Here is a 19,445-nt window from a genome sequence, read left to right on the forward strand (position 1 = left end):
TCTTGCAGTAATTGAAAACTTATTCTTATTATACTAACACAAGAGGTATAACAAGAACTAACAGTCAAACAGACAAAAGACAAAAGACAAAAAGATTAAAAGATTAAAAGATGAAAAGATTACGAGATTATAAAAAATTGTTCGAAATCTGCTACCTGCCCAATTATAAGAACACAAATAATCTCACTTCAGTTAGTCAATGAAATATGACTTTACTTACTACCAATATAACGTATAATATAATCTCTTCCGAGCAGCACACGAAGGAGCCTCGAATCAACCGCCGGCAAAATTACCGTATTAAATAGTGAGATGGTTTAGCGATAGCACGGAAACGTCCAGCGCCAAAGTTTCCCTAATTGGGTGGTAAGCATAGTTAAGCGTAAGCGTTGGAGAGGGAAAAGATGCGAAATTTTAATGAGGTATGAGTAATCAGCGAGGCAGTATTTCTAAGCAGGGCGAAAGGTGGAAGAGGAAGTAGTGCGGGAGGCAGGGGAGCCAGTAATTCGTGGAAGAGTCATTATTGGGAGGTGGGGGAGTATGTTATGATGATGTCGTTTAGAGCGATTCTTTTCGGTTCGAATTTCATGGCGACGGTTGATTCTGCGCCATCTTTACTGATAGCGCCAGAATATCAATATATCGCTATCCAGTATCTATCTATCTATGGGGTTAATCAATAAGGATATCGTTTACGGAAGTAAATTTAAGACATGAAAAATTAACAGCAATCGGGAATTTTTTTTTTCGCGACAGTTCTCGGCGACCGAATGGAGAAGATAAAGAAAACCAGGTGTGGGGACCAGACGGTCTATGGGGGTCATTGGTTTCAAACTCAACCAGGAAAACGGGAAAATCGTTCAAATCCTATAAAAGCATTTCTTTGTTGTGTCGCATACTAATCCAACTGTTCAAACAGCAGAAAACTTCCAAATTCATTGGTTTGAACTGGAACATTGGTCCCTCCCATGGCAGAATTTGGGGCCTTTTCTGTGGAGGAGGTCTCTCATTGTTCCTTATCTACAGGCTAATGGAATCTCCGAGTTTCCACGATGGGAGATCACCGCTCTTACTTTCAAGCTACTCAGATGTTTCATTCCACTTGATTTCTCTTTCTCATTTTCATGATTTGATTGGTTTATTTCTAAACCTCTTTGTCAACTTTAAATATTAGTATTAATTTCCTTAAAATAATATTTAACTCTCTTCATAGTGCTATAACTCTTCTGTTGAAATGGCTGTAAATTCTATTCATATTTATTTCTATTCTTTATTCTTGATAGCTATCATTCCTTCGGTTAAACATTATACATGACTATCGTCAAACAGAGGTTTTTCAAACCAGTACCGAAGGAAGAACCACCAAAAAACTTGGAGGTTGCCACCACACAATTGGCGTCTTCTTCACTGACATCAACCGCGTCGCCAGAAGCGTGTCTATTTGTAGCAGATGATGAAGAAGACGAAGAAAATGCAGATGACGACGCTACTGGAAACACAACGATCTCTACAATCGCAGTAACTAATACCCACACATCAGAAAGCTCAAAAACTTCTTCAAATATACCTTCTCAGGTGATCTCATCTTCTCATTCAAATGAATCGGAAGAAGACTTAGGACGTGGACTCCTAGAGAGCCAGATAAACGCGACAGTGGGCCATGTTTCACCACATATAGTAACATATCTATTCAAGAAGTACTACAAACAACCGAACTTCGTGCGAATGGCCATAAACGAGTACTTAAAAGGCATAAACCCCGAAGATATGCAAAATTATTTAGCTGAGGAGCAAAGAGAGATTGATAAGAAGCGATCCTTTACCGATACCAATGTAAGCTCAGAAATTGACTTGCTATTTGGGAGAATGCAATCAGAAGCTGCAAAACAAAAGGATGACAAAGAAAAGTTACAATGGAGCAGGTATATAGGTTCCGTTGATGTACAAGCCTGGGCTACGAGACCAACAATGCAACCATTGCAATATTCAGAAAAGTTAACTATCAAAAGATTAATACCGAGAAAGTCAAATATGAACAACAGCTCAATTATAAGACTATGCACAGCTCCAAAGTCTCCAACAGATTCTGGTAGGGAAATTGGAAGAATCCCTGAAGATTTGACGAGAATATTCTCTCCATTGATAGACTTGGAAATAGCCATTTTTGAAGCGACTGTACTTGAAACCACGAAAAGACGTCTTTCCACAGGAGATTCTTTTATAATACAAATTGATATTTCATTAAAGGATACAGCATTCAAATTTATACTGTCTGAAAATGATTCATCTCAAGATCCTTCTTCATTCAAAAGACAAAGAACTCAAGCAACCAAGACAGGATTTAACTTTGCTGCTGAAACAGAGGACGAGGCAACCTTAAGATTAAGACAGTATGCTTTATCTAGGCTCTTTGAGAGATTAGAAATAAAACCGACTAGAACTTTGGAAATACCTCCACCCAATGTCAAGGAAGATCCTCACTCTGAAATCGATGCAAGTTTTTCGATTGCCCCAACTACTCAAGATGAGCCAATCTCCTTAGATTCTGACTCAGAAATTGACGAAGATGCAGAACAAGTAAAACCAATAGATTCGGTTAACTTGGACCAACTCAAAGAGTTCTACCAAGCAAATAATCAATCCAAGTTGTTGGATAGTTTGCCAGTAACCACCACACCTCCTAAATCAAATTTCAAATTGGATTTGAGACCATATCAGAAACATGGTCTATCCTGGATGCTATCTAGAGAAAAGGAACATGATCTACTTGAAGAAATCGCTTCATCTAATGGCGATGTTGAGTTCTCTACTCAGTCTAAGCAGAATGTTAGAGAAGGATCAGAAGGTGTGTTAAACCCGTTGTGGAGAAGGTACAAATGGCCAAGAGATATGTCTTTTCAGTCTTCCCAAACTGCTAATCAAGAATCAAATGAGGCGAAGTACTTTTATGCCAATATGTATAACGGTGAAATGTCTATTGAGAAGCCACTTTTAAAATCGAGCCTTAGAGGAGGGATCTTAGCTGATGAAATGGGTCTCGGTAAAACGATTTCAGCACTTGCATTGGTGAACTCTGTTCCGTATGATTTAGGTGATGGCTTCACAGGTACTAACAGACCGTATGCTTCTAAGACTACGTTGATAGTTGTGCCGATGTCTTTGTTATCTCAATGGAAAAGTGAATTCGACAAAGCAAACAATAACCCAAACCATTTCTGCCACATATACTATGGGGATCTGACCGAGACTGACTTGTCACAAATACTCGTGAACAACACATCAAAAGATGTCCCTGTTGTATTGTTGACTACATATGGTACAATCCAAAACGAATATAACCGTCTTGCAAAGCAGCGTGAGTCGGATGGGAGATTACCAGCAATTGGAATCTACTCAGTAAATTACTTCAGAGTAATCCTCGATGAAGGACATAACATTAGGAATAGAAATACTAAAACAGCGAAATCGGTATATGAGTTGTCGCTGAGCAGACGTTGGATCTTGACAGGGACACCTATTATTAATAGATTGGATGACTTGTATTCTTTGGTGAAATTCTTGGAATTGGACCCCTGGAATAACTTTTCATACTGGAAAACCTTTGTCACATTGCCGTTTGAACAGAAAAAGATTTCGCAAACTTTAGAAGTTATTAAGTCAATTCTTGAACCTATTTTCTTCAGAAGAACAAAGAATATGAAGCTGAAAGATGGTAAACCATTGGTTGAATTGCCGGAGAAAGAAGTTATCATTGAGGAAATCAAGTTCAATGAAAAGGAGGAAAAATTGTACAATTGGTTGAAAGCAAGAGCAAGCAGATCTTTCAAAGAAGGGTTGAAAACTGGTCAGGTGTTGAAGCAGTACTCTCAAATTTTAACGCACATCTTGAGACTTCGACAAGTGTGCTGCCATGTGGATTTGATCGGAAGCAGCAAAGAAATGGAAGAGGAAGCCATTGAAGAGACAAAGGATGAAGAAATGAAGCTGTTCCTTCAAGAGATAATGAAACTGAAAACCGATGGATTCGAAAACGAAACGAAAATGAAAGAGGTTATGTATTCACTTTACCCAAAGGTGGATCTCAAGGAATCAGAATGCTCGATTTGTACTCAATCTCCAATTCCCCTTGGGGAGATGGTCGTGACACCGTGTGGACATCAATTTTGTTTGACTTGCCTACTCGAACATATTGATTTTCAAGATCTGGTAAGAAGCAAATTTTGCCCTAATTGCAGAAATCCAATATCAAAGTATAGACTTTTCAAATTGAGAGGAAGAGACACATCCCACAATGAGGTCAGATTTCATAGCAGGGATGAGATTGAAAGCAGAGATTACAAATTTCAATTATATTTGTACGATCCAGATAAAACATCTTCAAAGAATCAAGCCCTTATTACTCATTTGAGGCATTTGAAGGAGCAGTGTCCTGGCCAAAAAGTTATTGTGTTTTCACAGTTCTCGTCATACCTTGATATACTTGAGAATGAACTTAAGATTCAGGGAGGTAATGACTTCACTATTTATAAATTTGATGGAAGACTTCATATGCAAGATCGTCAAAAGGTTCTAGAAAAGTTTAATGAAAACTCAAGAAATGATAAAATTACTATATTACTCTTGTCATTGAAGGCTGGAGGTGTTGGTCTTAATCTCACTACTGCTTCGCGAGCATTCATGATGGATCCATGGTGGTCTCCGTCTGTTGAGGACCAAGCAATCGATAGAATTCATAGGATTGGACAGAACGAAACAGTTAAGGTGATTAGGTTTATTATGGCTAACAGTATCGAAACAAAAATGTTAAAGATTCAGGAACGTAAGAAGCAGATCGGCGAGGTTGTTGGAGCCGAAGAAGAAGAGAGAAGAAAGAGGAGAATCGAAGAAATTCAAATTCTCTTCGAAGAATAATTTAACAGTACTATATTGTATACTATTTTGTAGTTACTTATTATTGACCTCTAATAAATTAAAACAAGGTCCGGGACTCATGATAAACAGACTGAGATATATGATCTATTTATACTAAGAGAAACTATATAATATTATATTTTGCCTAACGGGTATTCTTTACAAGTTGAGCAGTCTCCCTCTTCAACCACTTATACACGTAGGTGCTCTTATCAAATGAATCATGCAACTCATTCCAAATTGTGTTATGATAAGCGTTAAGCCATGCCAACTCTTCCTCATTCAACATGTCAACATTAATCAATCTTCTGCAGAAAGGAACTCTAGTAACAGTTTCGAATTCCCAGAACAGTCTTCCATTGTACACCAAGCCGCTGTCCTTGACGAACATGACATTTTCCAAACGAATACCATATTCACCATCTTCGTAGTAACCGGGTTCATTTGAAATTAGGTGGCCTGGCTTCAAGGCATTAGCTGCGGCATTTGGTCTTGGACCTATACCGATAGGACCCTCATGAACGTTTAAATAAGCTCCAACACCGTGAGAAGTACCATGTCCATAGTCTAAGCCAAATTTCCAAAGGTGCTGTCTAGCAATAGAATCGATCAAGTTACCGGTCGTATTTTCTGGGAATTTCAAGGTTGACAACGCAATATTGCCTTTCAAGACTAAAGTATAGCGCTTTATTTCCTCATATGTTGGCTTGTCAAAATGTACTGTACGCGTGGTATCTGTTGTACCTTCAAGGAATTGAGAGCCTGAGTCGTTCAAGTAAATCTTGCCTGGATTTATTGTAGCACATTGCCCCTTTGTAGGTTTATAGTGAATGACTGCACCATTGGCACCTGTAGCACTGATAGTAGCAAATGAAAGGCCAACAAAATTCTTCTCCTGCTTTCTAAACTCGGTCAACTTTTCATCAGCAGCACACTCGTCGATCAACTCTTGATTCTCCACTAACTGTTCTTCTAACCATGCAAAAAACTGGATTAAGGCTCTACCATCTTTCAAATGTGCTAATTTAGCTCCATCAAGTTCAGTTGCATTCTTAATAGATTTCAAGTCCTCGATTGGGGACAACGCTTGCGAAAAAGAACACTTCAAGTTTCTGAGAACTTCCCAGTTGGCATTATTAGGAATCAAAAATTGTTTGTTGGAAAGATTGAATTCCTTTGACACTGCAGATAATTTTGAATAGAATTGGTCGTATGGTTCAATAGTGATGTCGTTGAGGGCAAGGCTTGCTAATACTTCTGGTGACAATCTTGTCTTATCTATGAATAAAGTAGTTCCGTTATTCTCTGTAATGATCAAGAAACTGAAAAAAACCGGATTGTATTCGATGTCCTTACCTCTCAAGTTCAATATCCATGCAACTTCATCCAATGCAGTAACAACCAAACCTTCTACAGTGTTTGTGAATGTATGCTTCTTTACTCTAGTCAATTTGTCAGCCACGTCTTCGCCTGTAAACTTAATATCTAATGGACGTATAGGTTCCCTGATTTGTGGAGGCAAAGGTTCGAATTTCTCCCATATGGAGCCAACCAAATTTTCTGAAACGGCGACAAATTCAACTTCAATATTTTTGTTATCAAGTTTCTGAAGAGATTTCTCAAGAATTCCGGCAATCTTCTGGTACAAAGTATAGGAAACGAGTCTAGGATCTACACCGATGTTAACTTTAGAGCCACTGTCCAAACTCAACTGAACAGCTTGGTCCACAGCCCATTGTTCCCAAGTAGGTTGGTCCTTAGAGCCCTGTTTTAACAATAACCAGTTGAAGTCCAATTCATTGGTAGCTTGGTTGAAGTATCTACCATCGGTAGAAAGTGCAGCCAAACCTTCAGGAACTTCGTTCATACACATCAAGTCTCTGGTGACGATGGCGACACCAGCACTTCCATCAAAACCACTAATAAAACTTCTCTTTTGGTCAAGAGGAGAGACATATTCAGACTGGTGTTGGTCTTCTGATGGGATGATGTAGACACCCAAGTTGTGTTCCTTCATTTTGGTTCTTAATGCCTCCAAACGGCCGGAAGTGTTGATTTCTTTAACATCAGGCAAGCACAAAGAGGCGGCATCAATGGTGAACACAGAGCCGGATCTCGAACCCATTCTGGACTGGGTGATTCCTGAGTTTGTTCTCTTGATGTTAATCTTCTGGGCGAAAAGCGATGACCGTCTGTTAGTTCTGGATAACAATCCGGGAGAACAGGTGCAGTTGCTGCACAGGCCTCTTGATACTCTGCTCATAGCCATTTAGTTTGTTGGGTATTACGATTTCTGTGATGATTCGACAGGAAGAACGGCAGTATTCAACGATTAAATACTGGCTGCTTATAGCTAATAGATGAAATAGATAATTTTCTTGTTAGCAAATGACTATCCGCTTGGGGCTAAAAGCAATGATACGAGGGAGAAATCTGGTAGTAACGCAGAGTTTGGGGCTGGATCACGCTTTGGTCAGCTGTTCAAGCGAAAATACGGTTTTCTGGCTTCTATGATTGCTCTACCACCAGAATGAACACCCATTACAGAAAGAATATTGGCTGCTCATTGTGGGCGTCTGCTGGTTCTCCCACAAAACGATTGGGACATGGGTCACGTGCCGCAAAAGAAAGAAAGCAAAAGGAAGAGAGTTCGTGTGCACACTACGGGAATTCAGAGGGGGAGAGTGGGGGGCACTGAGAGGATGCCACTAAGAGGATGCCATAGATGTGTGCGGAACTATCATCATGTAATGTGTAATATGTACTAGTAGTAATAATAATAATAATAATAATAATAATAGTACTAATAATAATAATAGAAAGAGTGTAGTAGTAGGAAGGTGATGATGGTGTGTTGGTATACAGGAGAGAGATGATCAGACCATTTCCCATTTCCTTTGTATGGTTTATATGGAGGAAGGCACTAGAAATGGCAAATGGTGAGGGAGCGAAAGAGTTGGGAGGAGGGAGGAACGTAGAAGACAGGAACGAACTGAAAGTGGGAGGGAGCTGGGAGTGAGGGAGCAGAACGTAGTGAGGGAACAAAAGGAGTGAGGTAGTACAGTGCTTTCACATTTTGTTGGAGCCAACTACCGGAATTGGCCTATACCTTCCGGTTAGAAAGATAGGTATCAGTGGCCGGAATTCTAAATTATACCCCCCAAGAGCTACGAGTAAACAAAATTCGGAAAATGGTAATATCAATATCAACGATGGAGAAAATTTCATACCACGGACAAGAACTTGGAAAGACAATAGAAGGTAAAAGATGAAGAAACAAGTAAATATCATCTTTGTTCAATTGGTAGTCTCCTGTACGTTTGAATAAATTGAAGAAAAAAAAAGAACTCTAACGCTATCCATCATTATTACTCATTTATTTTTATAACTCATTTATATACTTTTCTAGTCCGATTATGCTTCAGAAAAGTCTTTGCTCTATCCATCATTATTATATGTCATATATACTTTTCTTGTTGATTATTTTATTGAATTCTTTCAATTCTTTCTCCAGAAAAGCGCCCCTTCTAAAAAACATTCGAAATGCCTTGATTCATGTCTACAGAATCCTTCGTAAGTTTTGTTGAGTTATTGCTTGTGCAAAATCTTTAACTCTCGGTGTCAATGGGTCCATTTCACTCAAACATGATCTCTTAACAGTATTTTTGTACACTGCCCAAAGCTCTTCGGTAGCCTTCAAGTAGGAGAATATCATGGTAAGAACACAAGAAAGCTGTAGTCCTCGCACAAGAATGAGGTTAAAATGGCCGCAAAAAAGTTTTATTTAATGTTCCATATGCGTTGTATGGTAACGACAAGTTGAGTAAAACACACCTCGTACCCCTATAGAATCTTCGTAGAAGAGCAGATGTACCTTTGGTATAGATATTAGCATTGAATGTTACGAAATAGCCCTTCTACTAGTATTAACTATTTTCGAATGTTGGCAAATTTTAGGGGGGTTACTATGAAACAATTCCGGACACTGATAATTACAGCATCTTACCGAATGATATGAACAAATTCCGGTAAATACCGTGAATAATAAATGAAGCACTATGGGTACAATTTCCGGTCTTCATCAAAAATCAATGCACTCCAGTGAGGTAATAATAGACAGGTGCAAAAGAAACGAGGGCACTGATGCTGATGTCGCATGTACATATATGTATGTATTTTGTAAATGGTTACGGACAGTGGCTCTCAATAAAGATAAGATATGTGTGATAGAAGAAATGACAGAGAATGGAGTCACAGAGGTACAGAGGCAAAAAGACCCAAAGGCACTAGTCACGACTGTATGAATGAGCAGTGGCGTAGGGTTGGTGATGATGGTGTCATTTATTGAAGATATTGCTAGCGGGGCCCTGGGCAAAGAAAGCCAATAAATGCACCAAATTGTGCTCTTCTCTCCTTGAGTAAGGTTCGCACTCCGGTCCAAATCGGAATATGCTCCGTCTTTGCATGGACCATCTCACTATACAGCAACTTAGGTCATCGTCTCCTTCCATGGATGTATGGAGCTTATGGAGTTAGTCCAGTTTAGTGCTGCGGTAACTAATGTGGGTGGGAATATGGGGCAGCTGACTTCACTGTGATGGTAAATCACTGGCACAAAAAGCTGGTTTTTGGACCGACGATCAAACGCTTACGTAAGCGGCGTTATTAGGAGTTTTTTGCAGTAAGAAAATGAATAGATTAATGTTGAACTGGTAATGGGATGTATTTTGGGTTATTTTGTTTAGATAACTGACTTTGCTAGTATGGTCTTCATTCCTGAATTAGAACATTAACAACGTGACTTGTCCACAAATGTGTTTGTTGCAGCAATTTTGATATTTCACCTCGAAGGGGCAATTTTCTAGAAAACCAACAAAATATGGGCCAATTTGGGTTTTCTACGAATGATATTGCTACGATTGGCCTCCACGAAACCCCTTTACCAATAATACCATCTAGCTGTAATTTTATAACTAACAACCCATCTTACACGGCTTCTCTAAATGCACACGGCTTCGTTAAGATCCGCACCGTATCTGCCCGCTCAATTCCGCTCAATTCCGCTACTTCTATTCTGTACTCCTCCAACACGCCATAAAATATAATGCCCCCCCGTCGTATAACGACCCATTCCTAGACATACCTCTATACCTCAACCAACTCATTTTTCTACTATGTAACCTATATACCCACAAAACACTACCAGATACAGCACCCTTACCGCATAATACACTACTCCTGTACGAGACCACCCTCTTCTCTCTCTCTCTCTGACATCATCTCCTGCACAGCTTCTCCAGCCGTCCCATCTCCCAAATTCGTGTAGAAAACTCTCTCCACTTTTAAATGCTTTCAGTGGGAACTAATGTCCGACATACAGTCCGAATCCGGAGCCATCATACTCACGTGACAACAGAATGGGTCTCCATATTTCACTAGGTACTGTCATATATATTGATGTTTCTTATGGTTGACCAGCACGAAATCATGCCTGATGAATGGAACATAGATCAGGTCGTAGAGGTAAGTGCCTGGGTGTTATCTGAATCATTTGAGATGGCTCAATTGAGCCGTTTTGCTGTACTGTCGACCCACCTTTACTAACATCTCGCAGAACATTGAGTTTCTCTACTCCACCAATGACTCCGAAAGAGTTCGACAAATACAGCAGTTTTTGCTCCCGTTGCAAAAGCTGACTTCGGGGTTTGATTTGGGCCAATTACTCCTCAAACACCCTTCAAAAAGCTGTAAATACTTTGGCGCTTTAACGCTAACTATCTTCATCAATACCCACCTCTCTCCAAATAACGACTCCATCGACTCGGAGCGGATCGACGAAGTCAGCAATGGTATTATTGAGGATATTATTGGCTTATCAGCCAGAAATACAAGTAAGGAGGATTTTGACAGCAATCTATTCATTATCAGAAAGCTTTTTAGTAACTTATCCCTTTTGTACATCAACCATTTCAACGAGTTCACTATTGATCCAATAACTGCTCTTTTCTGCAAAACAGGAGATATTTCCAATGATGCTGCTAATTATAATCTCCAAACGGCGTTTCTAGAATTCAATGAAATTGAAATTGCCCTCTTTTTTATCTTCAATTCCATTATTGTGGAGGACATAACAAAAAAGGATTCTATAAATCTGCTGCAAGAGCTTCATAGGAGAATTCATGAGATCATATTTCCTAATTTGAATTCTGCTCTAGCAGTCCTCAACAACGACTCCGTTCATACTCTGAATACGATTTGTCTTTTGGTGCTCAATTGTATTAATTCGTGGGCCATTTACATATCGACAGCTGAGAACAGCTCAAGTCAAAGGTATACAGAGAATGATGACTGCCAACAAATAGTTGCAACGTTGATAAATCAGTTTAAGTTCAAAGCAAACACAGCTGAAGAGCTTCAAAGCGAAATGGAGACCCTCAACCAAGCATTCACTACGTTGACAGAAATTTTGGAGACATACCCCAGAATAATTAACCAGAGCAAGCAAGTGCTCGCTAGATTACTCTTTGGAAATGATGGATTTGGTTATCTTTTCATTCAGAAGATAATAATGAATAAAGAGTTAGCTGAAGAGTATTCATTGGAAATTGAAAATTTCATTAATCTTCTTATAGCGTACTTGAATCTCAACATAGTTTTCATTTCGAGGAATTTGTTGGATCCAGAAATTAGTCAAATTATGGACGTGGTAATCAATCTTACGAATTATGATGGAAATCCAACCTTAGATGAGAAAGTCAGTGAGCAATTTTTGGCTTTCTGGGAAGAGTTTCTTAACATCTACATAGACGATGCTGAAAGCATTGAACTGATTCTTAAAGAGAGAGAGGTATACGATCAGTTTATTAAAAAAAGGGATGAAGTTCTTACTACAGTCAGCTCAATTTATTGGCAGAAGACTCACTTCTATCCTAATGCGCCTGTGGAATTTCTTCAATATAGATTGCAGGTGTCAGAATTATTTATATTGTTGTATTCACTTTTGAATACTTCGATATATTCTACTTTGTGCAAAAATGCCCTGGAAAAACTCATTGAATGTCAAAATTCGTTCACTCCCAGTCTTTTGCTTGATTTAGAAGCGTCCTTGTATTTACTTCACAAAGTTACAGATGACTTAACATTTTACGATGACGAGTCTGTTAAAGTTCTTTTGCCTTATATTGACCAGTTCTTCAGCCATCAGCTTATCGAAACGATTGAGAGATACTCTACAGAGAGCACAGAAATAGTCAGTATTACATTATTGAACTTGCTCTCGTCTATTCCATTCTTCTTCAAGAGTGATTATGGATTAAGATATCTCCCAACGACCTTCAATTTCTTGTTCTCAATCATTCTAAATCCAAACAAGAAGAATCTTTCTTTGATTGGGTCCAAAACTGTTCTCAAAATCTGCCAAGACTCAAAGGATAAGTTGATTGAGTTTTTACCCAACTTGGAAATTATTTTACTTGAGATGATAAGAAATATCGAGATTGACAATCTAATCAGAGAAAGAATGGTGAACTCGTATATTTCAATTACGCTGTCCTTGAAGGATCCCACGAGACTCGGGGATGCTATTTTCAAACTTCTAAGTCAATTAAAAGTTCAGACCGATATAGTCATGAACAATTCACTTCAGCTTTTTACAACGGACCCTGGAACTGGAAAAGAAGTTGAGGAAAAGATTGAAGACTATGCGGTAAGCTTGCTTTCATGTTTAAATGAAATAGGCCGTGCTACTCAGTTACCGGAAGATTTGGAAGACTATCTTAGTCCGCAACAGATATCGGAAACGGAAGCCTATTGGAACCAAGACCACCATGGTATTAAATCTTTGATCTTGGGTATCACCAATCTGCTCTCTTTGAACTTTCCTCTTTTGCACAATAGTACATTAGCTACTGAGAAAAGTTGCAAGATCTTGAAAAACGGATTGAACGAGCCTATCAATGGACCGTTCAAGTTTGAATTGCCAGTAATATTTAACTTTTTGTTAGTAAAGGCTAACAACTGTAACACTCCGTCGATCTCTTTTATTTTCCGTATGATCGAGACCATTGTACTTTCTAGCGGACCCAAGCTTACTCCACAAGATGTTGATGAATTGATACTAAAATTTTTCGTTGAAAAGAAAGCTCTTTTCGAAACTGAGGTTGACTTGATAGCAGCAGCCATTCATTTGTTCTCAACTATTCTTGAGAGATATCCTTCCTTGATATTAGAACTTCCTGTATTCCAATCGGAAATAATTGAATTCTGTCTAAATTGCTTCAAGTACCATGAGACATTCTTGATTAAGGCTGATATTAAATTCTGGACGCATGTAATCATGTTGAAGCGTGGAAAAGCACACGAACATCAGTTTATTCAAGGACTCATGACAAACAAGCAAAATAGCGTTGTGGGATTGTTTGGGAACAAGCCATTGGGATATATTTTAACTAAAAGCGCTGTAATGTCATTTGTTGACAATCCCAGATCTCACTTAGAATTCTTCTATCCGCTCTTCAGAAACCTTGTCAGTAAGTACCCACTTTATTTCAAAAACTGGCTCAGACTGATACTTTTAGAGCTATATGTTGATACGGGAAGTGAGAAGCTGGAGAGTAAACTCTCCATGCAATACGTGGACCAATTCATTAGTAAAGTGATGTTGACTAGGGGTCATAGACAGGCTAACGAAATATTGAAGGAGTTTTGGTTAGATACAAACAATCTCGTCGACTACAAAAGTAAATAGTTACGTACTCGAAAAACTTGTAAAATGTATAAACAAAATATTAATAGTAGTTAAACTAACGAAATACGGACTGACGAAACTACATACTAGGTGGTACACTAAAAAATACAATAACGAAAATCTCCAACTACAACAACTGGTCCAATTCAGAACATAAATATTCAGCTTCAGCGTTGTAGTCAATCTGATCGACACCGGTGGCTTGGTATCGAATTCTGACCTGATCATTGTAAGAGTCCTGCTTTGCCTTCAACCTAAAGACAAACTCCTTTAAGGATACAGAGCTGAGCTTGTCTTTGAACACACTGTCCTCGCCATTTTCTTCTGCGAGCTTCAATGCTCTCAATTCACCAGCATCCACTTCCATCACTTTACGGGCTTCAGCGTCAAACAATGTTATCCATATTTGACCCGTTGAGTCCATAATTGAACAGTTCAATATGTAACGGTATGTTGGCTCGTGATAAACTTTATCACATCTCTCGCATCTATAATTTCCATCAGTCTGTTCAATCATCTTTTTGTTACAGAGAGAAGGATTTCCTTGTCTATCTACTGCGCTGTTGTTGTACTTGACTTCATTTGGACAAGCAGGATAGCAGAAATTGTCTTGCTTAATGAAACTTATACTACCTTTCACGGAGAAAAATTCTGCTCTGTCAGCTTCTTTGAATTGGACTTCTTGAGCCTCAGCAATCAGTATACGGTTGGCAATTTTCGATGCTCCAGCAGAGCTTTCAACCTTCAAGATTTTAAAGTTTTCATTGATTCCTTCGTTATCGTACCAGCCCTTCAATTGGTAAGATTCTGGTGTGTCCGGGTTTGGAATTAATGATCCAGCTTGGGTCAAAGTCAATGACCTACCATTGAATTCCTGAACTTTACAACTTTTGAAGGCAATAACAGATCCTTCAGGTATACTAAAGTCGGTAGCAGTAGTATTCCATAAACCCACGTCAATGGCAAAGCCAGTCTCGTCCACGATTGTAATATTTCTTCTATTGAATTCTTTACCAGTTGACTTTGCTGTGATCTTGAAAGCCTCGTTCACGGTCTTTAATGCACCAATGACATCTACGATGGCATTTGGTTCTAAATTCTGGATTTGGTTCAATTTGACAAAATTGAAGTGCAACTTAGGCACGTTAGAAGTGTCAAAACACTCGTTTATTTGTGTGTCACGGTCGAAGACTAATTCATATGGGTGAGATAAGTGGTTGAACTTCTTATTGGAAGATTGGACCTTGGCTTTTGTGATGTAGTAAACCTTACCTTCTTCCAAGATCTTATGAGCACTCTCAGCAGTCTCGTTGAAAGCACTGGCCTTGATTTCATCGGATTCGTCCAAGAGGTTGACGGAGAATAAGTTTCCTTCTCCCTTGGCGTTAGACCAGTGTCTGAGATCTCCCTTGTATGAGACCCTAGCTTTGATGGTCCAATTATTTTGATAAGGAGAAAGAGTCTCGATTGGAGTAATTCTACCCGGATTTTGGCCCGCTCCACCTGCTGGAGCACTAGGCTTGCTAGGATAGGAATTGGCATGGGTATTAGGATGGGTATGACCGCCACCATTATGCGCATTAGCTTCGCTTGTTGGAATAGGTGATTCCGATCTACCGGCACCGTTAGATTGTCTTTGAGCGATTTGGAGGTTGTCATCTTCTGGATGTTCAGCGAAGTAGGTATCAACGCTGATGAAGTCATTAGCCGACGTCTTTTCGCTTGTGGCTGCGACTAATTCAACTTTTTTGATGATAAAGATATGTTTCTGTGTTGGAAACACGCTGTATTCGTTGACCTGGATCACGGCATATCTGGAGAAGTTGTTATTCTGGAGGTACGCCACACAGGATTCGTCTACCAAGCCTTGGGACGTGTACTGGCCGTCGTTGAGCAAGAGACGGTACTTTTTCAACTCATCCTGGAGGAAAACCGGTTTGATATTGGTCACTTGAAGGTATAAAGGCGTCTTCACGTTGGGCGCGTGTTCGACGGAAAAGACGTCTCTGAGAACACCACGAGAAAGAGCAATTCCAGACATCGGAGGTGGTTTTTTGTTGATTTCGTTAGGTTTCTAGTGGGTCCTTTAACGACGATTATCACCAAAATCCTATGTATTTAACAATTCTACGGTAAAGAGATCGAATTAAATAGATCACTTAGCAAAAGAGTAACAGTCATTAATTATAAAATGTTAAATATTATTGTTACTACGCGCCACTGGTGTTTTTGTATGGGAAAAAAGCTGAGTATGGAGAGCGCGTTGTATGGCGGTGTGGGTGTGTTGAGTAAAAGTGTAGAAAGGCAGGAAGTAAGCACAGTGGAGGTGTGCAGAGAAAGAGAGAGAGGGAGAGATAGCAGCTTTGGGAATGGGAATGAGAATGTTATTAAGGACTATTAGGATAGGATACATAAAAAAAATGAGAAAAAGTGCTAGAACACAGTTATTTTGAAAATATTAGGTCACTTGACTAATTTCCTTGTCAATTTCCTTCTTCTCTTCATAGGATCACACTCCCCTACTTTTCCATATTCTGTATCTTCACTTTCTTTCTTCTCTTGTTGTCCATCCTTAACACTGTGAATAAATCTCCTGTACATACACCTATCTTTAATTTACATTTCGTTCGCTTCTGGAAATCTGCAAAATCTGCAAATCTGCCAAAAAAATGCACTTTGGCCGCCTTCACAAAGTTGAGTCACGTGACATTGATGAATTCACTGAAGTCTAGTATATCCGGTTTATCATGAACACATAACTGTAAAAATACCAGGAAATTTTACCCATTGGCAATCAATCATTCTTATACAGCACCTAGAGACATTAAACTAATGCGAAAACTCCATTTAATGCTCTTTCACACACCCCTAAATATCCTGATATAAGTGCATGCATATAAGCAATGCCATATTGCTGCCTTCTTTTACTACAAAAACTGCAAAAGTATATAGTGTCTCTATGAAAGTAGTTACTATTTTAATTGTTTGTATATTCTTCTTGGTAAATATGGATGTCTGCTGTTTATAGCCGTGGTAGAGACATAGTGTCTCTATGTAAGTAATGAGATATTTCACTTGTTTGTATATTCTTCTTGGTAAATATAGTTGTTGGTTATGTTTATAGCTGTGGTAGAAACAATTCATAGTCTTCTTGATCGCAAACCTTTTCATATGTATCGTTGATGTGGTTCTTGGGGTCCCCTACTACAATGGCAAGCTAGTTAATAAAGCTGTTACCTCCATAGCTATTACCTCCATTTCAAAAAAGGAAACCTTTATTAACTATTAAGGATGTAGATAAATATAAAAAGACGAATTGAATGGATGATGTGGTGTGATACACGTAGTATGCTGGGTATCTATAGAAGTACAGTGAACATGAAATACCAGTAGGTATAGATGTGGATTACAAAAGTAATCCTCCACATCGTCATATGGTGAATGAGTGTGACGTAGTGCCCTTTCTTAATAAAAGATGATGATCGTGGCAAGCAAGGATTCTATAAGAATACCATGTCAAGACAAGAACTCCTGTTATCTACAACTTGGCTTCAATACGAACAGCATTGAAAAGTTCGTCTCTCTCGTTTATCTTGACAGCTCCACTCTTCAATAATGCTTTGGTCAAGTCGTCAATCAAATCGTCGCAGTTCTCGATACCAATACATAAACGGATCAAATCTTCTGGGAAATCTCTCTCCTCTCTCGTCTTAGCATCGATCGAAGCATGGGACATCTTACATGGCATCGAAATCAACGAATTGACACATCCGAAAGACACAGCAATTCCAAAGATTTCTGTGCTTTCGACAATCTTTTCTGACAACTTGATGCTTCCAGTCTCGAAACTCAATACGGCTCCGTATCCTCTACTTTGTGAGTTGTGTAACTCGTGTTGCGGGTGATCTTTCAAACCTGGGTACCTCACCTTGAATCCTATATTCTTCAAGAATTCTGCAATTCTTATGCAATTCAGTTGTTGTCTTTCAATTCTCACGGCCAATGTTCTTAAACCTCTGCTCAAGAGCCAACAATCGAAAGGAGACAAACCGCAACCCGTAGAGTTTATCACGTAGTACAACTGCTCTGCCAATTTGTTCGATCTAGTGGCGATTACTCCAGCCATGATGTCGTGGTGACCGTTAAGATACTTAGTAGCAGATTCGTACTGGATGTCTACACCCAAGTCCAATGGAGTCATGAAGACGGGGGACATCATAGTGTTATCAAAGACGACAATGACATCTGGATTCACCTGATGAGCATATTCGGCTATTCCTCTTACGTCTACGACCTTAATTAAGGGGTTTGTTGGGGACTCCAAGAAGATCATTCTTGTCTTGGATGTGATTTTCGACTTGATCAACTCAGTGTTGGTTGTGTCATAGTGGAAGGCTTTAACATCGCCCTTGTTGTGAAGATAGGTCAATAATCTGTTGGTTCCACCGTACAAATCGTCACCGGCAATGACCTCGTCTCCTGGTTTCAATAACCTTGTGATAACATCAAGACATCCCATACCAGAAGTCACGGCAAACGTCAGCGAAGCACGCATGATTTTGGCGAGATGGTTTTGCAAGTGAGTTCTTGTAGGGTTGCCCGAACGGGTGTAGTCGTATTCTCCCATGTTAGAAAGGGAGTCTTGCTTGAAGGTGGCGCTTTGGTAGAGCGGTGCCACAGAGGCATTATGCTGGTCTGTGGACTTGGAGAAGACAAGTTCTGTCTCCAAAGAGTAGGACTTCTTGGGGGACATTTTCGATTTTCGTTTATGAATATTTCACCGGAGGGAATGTCAGCTTAGAAACTTCAGTTGTCTTCCAGATCGGTTTTTTTTTCTGAAAGGTTGAACACCAATGAATAAAAACAAGTAACAAATAACGAAAAGCAAAAGCAAAAGCAAAAGCAAAAACAAATAAATATATATAATATTATATTATAATTTCTATTATAATATATAATCACCAACTCTCCACTGTTAATCTCGTCTCCTAACACTGACAGAGACAAAGACACCCTTCCATACTGTGAAAAATTCCTGCATTGGCCCGTTTCCGGATGTGAGTCAAATCATCAAGAATGATGCAATCGCAGACGCAATGCAGTTTTTCCGGTGGGGAAAGAAGTGGGTGTGAAGTGTGTGAAGGGAGGTGTGGGAAGAGTCAGAGACAGTGAAGGTGTGGGAGAGAGCGTGAAGTTAATGGGTGGAGTGGTCATGGAGTGATATGGTTATAGGTGACATAGTGATATTGTGATAAGGTTATAGGTGAAATGGTTATAGGTGATATGGCTATAAGTGACATGCTGATGAAAAGAGAGATAATGAGAGTAGCTAGAGATAAGTAACGATTAAGCATTAAAAATACTGAGAACAGTGTAAGCAAGTTACTGAGAACAGTGTAAACGTTATTAATGGAGACAATTGGCATAATATGGAGTCAAAGAGAACAGATACAACATACAAAAGAGAGACTCCATAGGAATTAGCTCCTGTAGAGCGGACTGTGTACTGTAGTGCTATAAAGTTTGAGAAGAGTAGAAAGTGTGTAAGGTGCAGGATGGGAATGGAACTCGGTAACTGACGGATTGGAGAGGTTTTTCTTCTGTGTCTGTGTATGATGGGAAGTTCATTGGGGAGTCATTAGCGAGGCATATGTCATATGAGAGGGCTGTATGGGAAACAGATATAAAGGATTATGGAAATGGAAATGGAGATGGGGAATGAAAATTCAACTCTATACTCCATGTCAAGAGTTTCCTCAGGAGAGGCGGTTGGAGAATCTTATAAGAA

At 39.3% G+C, this 19,445-nt stretch overlaps 6 protein-coding genes across 6 annotated transcripts; 2 read left to right on the plus strand and 4 right to left on the minus strand. All coding sequences in view use genetic code 12, as the record gives it.

Moving 5' to 3' along the window:
• Positions 1–1,255: 1,255 nt before the first annotated feature.
• RJT20DRAFT_130875 (DNA helicase) lies at positions 1,256–4,923 on the plus strand. Its single transcript, XM_064917869.1, has one exon. The coding sequence runs from the start codon at positions 1,312–1,314 to the stop codon at positions 4,909–4,911; it is 3,600 nt and encodes a 1,199-aa protein (XP_064772771.1). The 5' UTR covers positions 1,256–1,311; the 3' UTR covers positions 4,912–4,923.
• RJT20DRAFT_130876 (aminopeptidase P) lies at positions 4,924–7,679 on the minus strand. Its single transcript, XM_064917870.1, has one exon. It carries the CDS (start codon positions 7,178–7,180, stop codon positions 5,057–5,059), a length of 2,124 nt encoding a protein of 707 aa, XP_064772772.1. The 5' UTR covers positions 7,181–7,679; the 3' UTR covers positions 4,924–5,056.
• Positions 7,680–7,714: 35 nt separating this feature from the next.
• Positions 7,715–8,255, minus strand: RJT20DRAFT_130877 (uncharacterized protein). The gene has a single exon (XM_064917871.1). The coding sequence runs from the start codon at positions 8,200–8,202 to the stop codon at positions 7,981–7,983; it is 222 nt and encodes a 73-aa protein (XP_064772773.1). The 5' UTR covers positions 8,203–8,255; the 3' UTR covers positions 7,715–7,980.
• Positions 8,256–10,369: 2,114 nt separating this feature from the next.
• Positions 10,370–13,704, plus strand: PDR6 (Pdr6p). The gene is made up of 2 exons (XM_064917872.1): positions 10,370–10,434; positions 10,526–13,704. Exons 1-2 carry the CDS (start codon positions 10,378–10,380, stop codon positions 13,655–13,657), a joined length of 3,189 nt encoding a protein of 1,062 aa, XP_064772774.1. The 5' UTR covers positions 10,370–10,377; the 3' UTR covers positions 13,658–13,704.
• On the minus strand, positions 13,705–15,826 carry RFA1 (replication factor A subunit protein). The gene has a single exon (XM_064917873.1). The coding sequence runs from the start codon at positions 15,696–15,698 to the stop codon at positions 13,785–13,787; it is 1,914 nt and encodes a 637-aa protein (XP_064772775.1). The 5' UTR covers positions 15,699–15,826; the 3' UTR covers positions 13,705–13,784.
• Positions 15,827–17,195: 1,369 nt separating this feature from the next.
• RJT20DRAFT_137032 (cystathionine beta-lyase) lies at positions 17,196–18,410 on the minus strand (the record flags this gene model as incomplete). Its single annotated transcript, XM_064918534.1, has 1 exon — positions 17,196–18,410. The coding sequence occupies one exon, from the start codon at positions 18,408–18,410 to the stop codon at positions 17,196–17,198; it is 1,215 nt and encodes a 404-aa protein (XP_064772776.1).
• Between the last annotated feature and the right edge of the window lie 1,035 nt (positions 18,411–19,445).

Source organism: Scheffersomyces xylosifermentans (assembly GCF_036884685.1).
Source record: "Scheffersomyces xylosifermentans strain CBS 12540 chromosome Unknown RJT20scaffold_7, whole genome shotgun sequence".
Lineage (NCBI taxonomy): Eukaryota > Fungi > Ascomycota > Pichiomycetes > Serinales > Debaryomycetaceae > Scheffersomyces > Scheffersomyces xylosifermentans.